General features: G+C 38.6%; 1 protein-coding gene across 1 annotated transcript; it reads left to right on the forward strand.

Annotated features, from left to right (window-relative positions):
• The first annotated feature begins 2,667 nt into the window (after window positions 1–2,667).
• rnf166 (ring finger protein 166) lies at window positions 2,668–9,575 on the forward strand. The gene is made up of 6 exons (XM_015026518.1): window positions 2,668–2,754; window positions 2,924–3,036; window positions 3,151–3,265; window positions 3,479–3,586; window positions 5,063–5,176; window positions 5,278–9,575. The coding sequence occupies exons 2-5, from the start codon at window positions 2,939–2,941 to the stop codon at window positions 5,126–5,128; spliced, it is 387 nt and encodes a 128-aa protein (XP_014882004.1). The 5' UTR covers window positions 2,668–2,754; window positions 2,924–2,938; the 3' UTR covers window positions 5,129–5,176; window positions 5,278–9,575.
• The last annotated feature ends 926 nt before the right edge of the window (window positions 9,576–10,501 follow it).

Here is a 10,501-nt window from a genome sequence, read left to right on the forward strand (position 1 = left end):
AACGGTTGAAACACAGCACAGGACTTAAGGAGCTCTGATCGCCCTACTGCCACATAGAAGATGGGGGACGCTGTTACTTACAACTCATCGCTCCATGAGGCGTCTACGTATATGATGTCTATGGGCGTGTCTATCGGACATTTATAGAACACGGAACAAATCGCGTCCCGTATCGGTTCAATACGGGACGCAACATTTAACAGCCAAATACGGGACGATTCTGTATTTTACGGGATGGGTGACAACCCTAATCGCTCCCGTCATTTGAAGGATGTTTATTGGTCCCCGAAAAATGACAAAACCCCGGACATTATCATGAATCAGTAAAATTCTCCCAGGCCGACGTTAAAAATTGGACGTTATTCTGCTAACACTTAGCTTTCGTCAACAACTCAGGCGGAAGTGAGAGCGCAAATAAAGGAACGCTAAATAATAAAACATAATGAAGCTTCGAGGTAGATCAATTTTCCTCGAGGAATGTTATTAATCGAGGTACTGGAATCACTCCAGGAATCGTTTCAGCCCTAATCGCAATAACGTCTCGGACAATTTATCGCCCAGTAAAATGTGTTATTGTGACATGCCTTTTTGGTCACCACTTATGATTAAAAATTAAGTTTTTCTGCCACCACTTAACTAAAATGGCCTGTCATTCTGGTTGCTATTAATTGGTGATATTAGTAGCATTGTTATTGTCTGCTTTGTTCCAGAGCTTATTTTAACTCAGGATTTTGAGGATTTTACTATCAGTATTGTTATTAGAATTTTTATCATCTTTTTCTTTAGCATCAGAATATTCTTTCAGAATCCAAATTTCTTTTTTTGTGATTTTTTTAAAGAAAGAAAGGGAAGTTTAAAAATAGCAACTCTCGAAGGTAAGTCAAATGCATAACTAAAATAATAATAATAAATAATAAAAAATAATCTCAATAAATATAAATATATAGTTTTGCTCCTCTTCATCATATCTACACATGCTAACATTGATGTTTTCCAAATATTAGCTGGAACAGCATAATATAATCGTTTTTTTGCTAATTTTAGTTTTATTTTGTCTGATATTCTCATCCTTCTTGTGTTATTACTGTTTATTATTACCGCCCTTTTTCCACTTTTGATTAAATAAGCCTAATTTAATTCATGCTCAATTTTGCTAGCATTAATACTATGTTTCTGTTACTAGGATTTGTGTCTGTGGAGCAAGGAAAGATTTAGAGAAAACCTCTTCATTCATATATGAAGCTTTGTACATGAATTATTGTAAAGCATCCTCATTTATCATGCCTTATTGTAGTGGTTCCCAAAGTTTTTCTCCTGGGCCCCCCCAGTGGTTTCCAAACATTTTCTGAGTCCCCCTGTGGATTACAATAGGGAGAGTTAGACTTTGGGGGAGGTGGAGAGACTCTTAGAGACTCCCTGTTATACTCTTCCGCCCCCCCGCCCGAAACACAGCGCTCATCAGGGTTTTCCCATTTATCCATCCGGCGCCCCCCTTGCAAAGGCGTGGCACCCCCTCTAGAGGGGGTGCCTCTTGGTTTGGGAACCTCTGCCTTATTGTATGAATTTTGCCATAGTATTACTGTACCCAAAATGGCATTGTACCTGCAGTAATAAAAAACAGGTTAGAGACACAATGAAAAAAATGTCTCCTGCATTCATGTTTATAGCTTCATGTTTTATGTATCAGTATTCTTCTTTTTATATTTTTCCTTCTCACTCAGAATAATTCTGCCTTCATCAAGATGAGAGAAGCTCCTCGATGGGACTGGATATTCAGAACCGTGGCTGTAGTTTCTGCTTTCCTTCATCTCATAATCTTCAGATTGCTTGTAGAAAAAAATTATGCTGTCACGGAAATTTATTTATACTGTACTTTTGTCACTGGAAGATATTTTTTTATGAAACCAATTGTCACAGAACACAGACTTTTTTGCTCTTGCATTAAGCTGTGCTGCAGGATTTAACTGTGTGATATAGATGATTTTATAACCTCTGTATTACAGTTCCTTCTATGTACAAAGCTAACAGCTGAGATTTGTTCTTGTAATCACTGTCAGTGTTGAACTTTGACCCTTGAAACACCTTCATCACCTTGCATCTGTACTTTCTTAGTATTTGTGAAGATAGACTATTGCCACATTTTACATGGAATGTGGCAATCTTTTATAAGATCAGTAAATGGATGACAAACACTTTTTATATGAAAAGGTTAATATGGAAGTACGAGAATGTTTTTATTTAATATGTCACAGAAAAAATATTCCTGGAAGCTGTCTCTGAGTTCAGTGGTTCTCTTTTCTCTCTTTTGTTTTTCTAATAATTCTGCTATTAGAGTTTGTTGTTCTGATCTCTATAGTCAGAAATAAATCAACAGGAGTCTAGTTATAAAACAAATCGAAGAATTAAACAGGAATCTTAAGACAGTTTAATTCTAGCATTTACTAAATGTGGGGAAAATGGCATAAAAATAAATCTAATAATGCAAATGTCTCTGAGAGCATCAATAAAATCATATTTCAATATCTGTGACTCCAGTGGGCTTCTCAGTAGCTCTGGGTGAAGCTCATGAACTGAGGTCTCTTGTCTTTGTCTTTTAGGTTCTGTGGGGAATGTCTGCAGCCATGTCTTCAGGTGGCCTCGCCCCTCTGCCCTCTTTGTCGTGTACCCTTCGATCCCAAAAAAGTGGAGCGCTCCTCCAATGTGGAGAAACAGTTGGCCTCCTACAAAGCCCCCTGCAGGGGCTGCAGCAAAAAGGTCCAGAATAACTATTTCATGTTAAAGAAATCCTGCCATTGGTCCTTAGATCACTGTATATCTCCCAATGAGTTACTGATGATGTTTTGATATCCATCTTCTCTGACTGACATAGAGCTGATCTCATCATTTCAGACATGCAGGTGATAATATTGGATCTGTTCAACAGGTGTCTCTGGTAAAGATGAGGTCCCACATTTCCTCGTGTTCCAAAGTACAAGAGCAGATAGCCAACTGTCCCAAGTTTGTCCCTGTGGTTCCCACATCCCAACCTATACCAAGGTACACACATGTTCTCACACACTTTTATGTTTCATTTGATGGTTCAAGAAGCATCTGTTCTTCTAATGAATGATTTGACATTTTTTTTGTGCATTTGTATCTTTTGGCATGTAGCAATATTCCAAACCGGTCGACATTTGTATGTCCGTTCTGTGGGGCCAGAAACTTAGACCAGCAGGAACTGGTGAAGCACTGTATGGAAAACCACCGCAATGATCCCAACAAAGTGGTGAGGACATACACTAGATGGAATTTGATTGGCTGTTTGAGGTTAGACGTTAAATCAAAAAAAAAAAAAAAAAAAAAGATTTTTCTAATCTGTTAGGAATGTTGGACGGTGTTGGATGACTAGTTCTAACCAAATGACGTTATGTTGCTGTGAACTTTAGATCAGCTCCTCCAGCATCCTGACTAGAGGTCGCTCATGTTTTTGTTCCTACAGGTGTGCCCAGTGTGTTCAGCCATGCCATGGGGAGACCCCACCTATAAGAGCTCCAACTTTCTGCAGCATCTTCTTCACAGACATAAGTTCTCATACGACACCTTTGTTGTAAGTCCAGTTACATATCAGGTAGGATTATATGTAATTATAATCCTACCTGATATTATTTATTTTTTGGTTGCTGCATATTTTACTAAACTCAGTTTTGTAGATATACTGCAACACTGCCACATGTTTTTATTGTAGTGTAGACCAGTGTTTCTGCATGTTTTAGGTCCGTTCTGCAGCACTTGATGACATGCAGAGGAGGTCATGCGGTCATTTGAATCTGGTGTCCTGGAACAGAGACGCATCTAAAATATGCAGGGCAGTGGCCCCAGAGGACCGGAATTTAAAAACACTGCAGTAGATTATGAGTAGATTATAGAAAATGACATAATTGGTGATGAAATTAGTTACAGTAAAGGTCATAATTATTAGCTGCCCTGAAGAAATGTCACAGAATTTGTAATATTTCTATGGAAAATACCACAAAAAAAAAACAGTTAATACTTGTAGTCCTTACATTTATGGTTTTCAAAAGAGTTCCTCAGCTGAAAATCTGCTATTCTGCATCTCTGATCTTCACTGAGTCCCTGGGAGTTTTCTGTGGTTCTGACTTAGTATTGGTCAGTCAAACAAATGCTTTATATGCTGACAAAGAGAAACTACACACTACAGTGAATCATGACTGCTAACAAGAAGTTAACAGCAGGGCTAGGTATTGTTTATTACTTATAGTGAAAAATTTCTCATCATGATTAGAATTTTGATTTGTCATCTGGATAAATTCCAATTATTGATGTTAAATAAAAACAGAACAAAAATGTTACTTATTTGATTTTCTCCACCTTTTGTTCCACAAGTGTATCAATAAATATCAGTAAATTCTAAAATATGATTAAATTCAGTTACTGTGTGAAACTTAGTGATATGAATCTCACTTTTATCAGTAAGTGGTTTCCTGAAGAAGCAATTTCAGATGGGAATGTTTTTTTAAGAACAGTATTTTTGTTTGTGGCGCTATGAAGGCTTTATCTAAGACATAATAATCGTAATTGTTATCATTATCACAATAGCACCACAAAGTATCTGGATAAAATTCAAAGTCCACATCACCCACCGGTAGTTAACAGACTTGATCTGTCCATATTACATTCAAACATGTTCATCCAGTTGTTGCTTTTAAACCTCATTGCAGATATATGTTATATAATCATAACAGACTGCATCAAAAATCACCACTGAATATGAGATTTATGCTCATGATGATTGGGTGTGAACTTCTGACTGGAGCTCCCCCACCAGACAGTCACTTGCCACCTGTGTCTCCATTATAAATGTGCACAAATTGTTGTTGATATTCTGCAAATTAAAAAAAAAAATAAAACAACAAAAAAAAAGAAAACACAATTTGGCAGTTTTTAAGTTTTCTGTCTTTGTGGGAGTTATTGGCAGAAATCCGCAGTCTTTTAGTTTTAGTTTTCATGTTGAGCAAAATTCCTAGAAACAGCTAACGGCTGATGTGTCTGTTTCTTTCATCAGGATTACAGCATCGATGAAGAGGCAGCACTTCAGGCGGCTCTGGCATTGTCACTGGCTGAAAACTGACATCAGACCCTGCTCTGTTCTCCCCACTCCTGTGCTGTTCTTCCACGGGTCAGAACCTCTCAGATGTCACATGGACTTACCTGACTCGACTGTATGATAAAATTGCAGCCAACTTTAAATAATAACCTCACTTCTTTCTCCTGGTGTAGCAGAGCACTTTCATTTTATTCCAAAACAAAAGCAGCGTTGACCAATCTTCACTGCGCCATACGGATTTAACGTTTTTTGAGGACAGGCTGGACTGTAGGTCCGGAGTGGATCCAATTACCACCCAGGAAAAACTCAGACACCTTGACCGTTGCAACCTCCCCCCCCACCATCTACAATTTGGAAACAGTTCGTCAGATCCCATTTGGGCCACTGCAGCATGAAGGGCTATCTCCTTGGAAAAAGTCTCATCTGTTTGTTTGTTCTGCTGCTGACTCTTAAGGCCTCATCCGTGGTCCAGCTCCCTGACCACATGCATCGATCCACCAAGGTAGACACTGTGAGTAACCTGGCCTCAGTTTCTGCTTCTGCACTGACCAGGATGGAATCTTTGGCTGCCCATCAGTAAGATCTAACGAGCATCTGCACAAATCCACACATCTCCTCAGAGACAAAACACTGGAGGTGATTCTTCAGTAGCATTGTCAGGCTGCAGTGGATCATGTACACAAAAACTGGACTTTTTATGTTGCTCAGAAGTGAGAATATTTCAGTAGACTTGCAATTTAACCCATCCATGTTGCTGTCCACAACATGTTTTATGGTCACGATCAGTGATCAGTGCACCCACAATCCCTCACTGACCTGATAGTAGTTTTACAGTTTTGATTGTGAGGCAGATGCCTGGCAGTCAGTTACACATTCCTTCTGTTTTTGCTTTTTTCTCAATTAAAAGTTTCAGATCATTATAAAAATATGTTGGACACAGATGAGTAAATTCAAAAAGCTGTTTTAAACGTTGATTTCAGTCATAAAGGAAAGGAATTCCTTTATGACTGAACCTGGACCCATGTGGAGAAGTAATGGGTCCCGTTCTAAAGCTAGTGACTTCTTGTTCCACCCTTCCATCTTTTTTGTTTTCCCAATGTCTTTCTGAGGTTGCCTTCCTTCAGTACTTTGGATCATTTTTCGTCTGCAGAACCGAAATGTACTTGGGCTTATGGTCCCATATTGATAAGTTGATATTTTGCCTGTGGGATTAGACCTTAAAAGTCTTGATTCCATCAATTACGGAAAGTCATCTAGATCTATAAGAATCAGGCCAGCTCCAGATTCTTTGGACTGCCACCACCGTGTTTAACTCCCATTACGATATTCTTAATCTGAAATGCTGTTAGTTTTACACCAGATGTAACTGGATTCATGCCTTCCAAAAAGTTCCACTTTTGCCTCATCAGTTCACAAAACTGATGAGCCCATAGTCTTGGGCTTCGTCCAGATGTTTTCTGGTAAGACAGACCTTCATGTTCTTTTGGGTCAGCAGTTGTTCTGACCTTTGAACTCTCTAGTGGAAGCCATTTTTGTTCAATTTCTCCCTTCATTACTGTTGAACCATGAACTCCGACCTACACTGGTGTTTTTTTGCTCATCTTGATCCAAAATTTAATTTTGTGTGATTATCTGAAACATTTAGGAGTGTCAGAAAAGCAAAACGAAATAAATGTATAACAGGCAAATACATTTTCATTGCTCTGTTTGTCATTAAGTCGCCCAATGCTAACCACAGGAAGACATAGTCAGTGTTGGTTGTTTCTTCCCTGCGGTCCAGCAGAAAAACGGGTGGTGAGTTGGTAGCGGTTATTTTAGGACCAGGACCAAATTTGTCTTGATGGGAATCGCAAATATTTTGGGGGGAAAGGTCCACATGAGGTATGTTCTGTCTGGTGGCTTTCATCCATTGTTTAGGCTGACTGTTGGACACTCAAACTGCCACAACATATACCCTCTGTCACCAGTATAGGTCTGGAACTCTAATTTGGTCCAGGCTCTAGATGCAAGCAACTATGAGGACAGCAGCATTGGCTCAGTAGGTTTTCTTTACTAACCCAAACATTATACGTAACATCTAACTCCTGGAAGCTGAGCTGTTTGTTCTCTCAGCTGTCATTCCTTCCTCAACATCAAGAGATGGAAACTTCAAAGATCCATCTTCGTCTCCAGCAGATTCTGTTGCACTGTTGAAGATTAACACATGACTGCAGCATACTGGGGTTTATTTAGTACTTTTAATGCAGTTACATGACAGACTGCAGCTACAAGAAGTCCCGAAGTGCATCAGAAAAGAAAAAAAAAATCAATGACATCTAAAAGTTGTCAGACAAAACCCGTTTTTGTAAAGGATTTGAAAATCGTTTCAGATTAAGTAATCCTGAGTTAGCTGGCAGAATTTGCTGTAATCTAGGGGGATTTAATAGCCAATAAGGATTACAACGTCCAACCTTGGAAGAGTCACAGGTTTAACAAGGTTTAGCAATCCAGAGTGGTTTGAAGTGGTGACACAGAGCTGGTTGTCCAACATACAGATGCCAGTAATTTATATATAGGCTTGTACAGATACAAACTCCAATCAGGTGTCAATCCTATGTATGCTTAAAAACCAAGTAACTTTACACACCTCTAAAATAGCACATTATATTATCTACATTAGGGTAATGACTGCGTCCTATTTTACTCACCAGTGACATTCATGGCACATGCCATCAGGTTCTCTGGACACAATCAAGTGTCCAAAACTCACTCACTCGTGGTAAACATTTCAGTTTCCCACAACAAGAGCACCTCCTCGAGTCAGAATTCCAACGGAAACGTTGAGACTTGCCAAGCAGCAGTGACTTTAAACATCCAATGTGGCTGCTGGGGGATGTAGTGATGTTGACATGACCAACATAAATCCTTCATTTGTACTTCCTACAGGTTATACCTGTAAGACGGGCATCCTAAGTTCTGTACAACCTCTATTTATGTACATGTTATTTTAGTTGGGTTTTTTTTTTTACATACATTTGTTCACAAAGCTAATGGCAGTTGGCAGCAAAAATAAATAGCAAATCTTGCTGTTTTGTTGAATTGTAACATAGGTGTGGCGTCATTCCCAACTCGTGTCCTGGGAAAAATTTCTGCAGGACACACGGCTCCAATTCATCTCTAATTATCCTGAAATATTTAATATAAATTATCCAAATACAATCCAAACATAGTGACAGATTAGATTTAGTGACAGTCCCATCTGATCTAAATTGTGACACCAAACTGTCTGATTTGAATTATAATGCCATTTAGTCGGTCAGGTGCTAACACCTGAGATGCTAACACCTGACCGACTCATTGCTATTGGCAAAGAGCCATTCCTTGTGGAATAATATTACTAATAGTACTGAACAAACATGCGTAGTTGGCAGAAATGAACAACTCTCTTTTAACAGGAAGAAACCAGAATCAGACGCAGTGAGATGATCCCTGGAAACCTACAGGGGGTTAGAGAAGAATGCGGTAAATACAGAAAAACACAGCACACTTTCTGTCTGATTATGTAGAGATGATGTTAGTTGTAGTCTGTCAGAACAGACAGTTTTGCTATGCTTACCTTTTATTTACAAACTTTATACATCTGTTTCATACACAGCTACAGTTTAACCAGTAGATGGCAGACTTTCCCCAGCCATACAGATGCTGTTCTGAATGTGAGCTACACATAAGTCTTGTAAATCCTAATCAGCACAATGACCTGATGTGGATAAGTTAGAAGATGGAGATGTTGGCATCGGTGGACAGATGGGTGCTGCTTGTATTCTAAATATTTCAGTTTACATCTCTTATTTTGCTCACATTAATATGTAGCTTTGTGGGGTTGGTTGCCACCTGCAGGCTGGATGTTTATAAAGCTGCTGCTGAAGGTTGTAGAACCTCATAGATTTTGGAAAAAAAAAGTTTTTTTTTTTTTTTACTTCCCATGGGGGATGATTGATTCTCCATATATGTCACTATGACAAAATTTGGACATACCTCTATCAGAAATCTCCCAGTAATTAACAGTTGACCAAGAAAGGGCCTTACGTTTGATATAAAAACGTCCTTCACATTCTAAGCAATACTACTGTGCTGTTATGTAAAGACGGAAGAAAAATAGGAGTCTCTCAAGAACCTGACCTCTTTTGGACTTTCCATTCTAACTATTTGTTTTTATGTTCTGAAGATAAACCCTCAAACTGATCTTTTACCTGATAGTGGTCTACTTACTTTTTGTTGTTGTTTCTGTACTATGTTACCATGGGAAACAGATTATGTATCATATGAGTCCTCCCTGATCTGATTTCAACATATTTTTTGTCATAGCTATGCTGTCTGTTAGATTTATGTCTTCTATACTGAGAACACACTGTATTGCTTACGAGTCTAAAAAGAATTTCTGGAAATTAATTTGGTCCACTTTTATTCTTTTGAATAAAACTATTTTGCCAGTCATTTTATGTGTACCTCATCCAGTTCAGTGCCATTCTACCTTAAAATGTTTTTACTAACTCCATGAGTTTAGCTGGATGGCAGAAACCAGTGGAAGCCTCAGAAATGCTGGGACTGTGTAAACTACAGTGCATCCTGGGACTGGTAAGAAAAATACAACAACTTCCCCTCCCCCAAATGATCTGACACGAGAGAGAGTGGCATTAAATGCTGGCAATTGTGATTACAGATATGCAAAACAGGTGAGATGTCTGATCAGCAGAATTTGTTGCAAGTTTGGGAAACCATAAATTGAGGACAGATACAACCGAGAGGAATCTGATTAGAGGAACAGATCACTGGCTTACAGAAAATGGAAAGCAACCTAACATAACGACTAAAAATACCCAAACAAAAAGGTGACAAAGGATCTCAGCAACAGGAAGTAAGTTTAACACAATGGACAAAAGGAAGTGAGCAACCACAATACTAAAGGAACTACAATTCAAAACAGAATTGGAACCAGGACATGAAAATCCTCATGAGACGCCCCAAACCATATATATCACACTATGCACAAACCATATTATATACCTGGGGATTACATTTTCCCCCAGGTTGTCAGAACTGCTTAATCTTCATTTCATATCTCTTCTACAATCAATACAAAATAATTTGGAACAGTGGTTAAATTTACCACTTTCATTTGCTGGTGGAGCAGTAACTATAACAATTAAAATATTTCCTCAAATGAACGATCTATTTTCCATGTTACCCATCCAACCAACTAAAGGCTGATTTATGTCCTTAGATGGTAAATTACATTTTGTTGGAAAAATAAGCCACCAAGAACAAAGTTATCAACCTTACAAAGCCCAAAACAACTTAGAGGGCTCAGCACACCAAATTTCTTTCTGTCATCTTGGCATTTACACTACGAACCCACAT

Source organism: Poecilia latipinna, unplaced genomic scaffold (genome assembly GCF_001443285.1).
Source record: "Poecilia latipinna isolate Pla-1442-1.1 unplaced genomic scaffold, P_latipinna-1.0 Scaffold4948, whole genome shotgun sequence".
Taxonomy (NCBI): domain Eukaryota; kingdom Metazoa; phylum Chordata; class Actinopteri; order Cyprinodontiformes; family Poeciliidae; genus Poecilia; species Poecilia latipinna.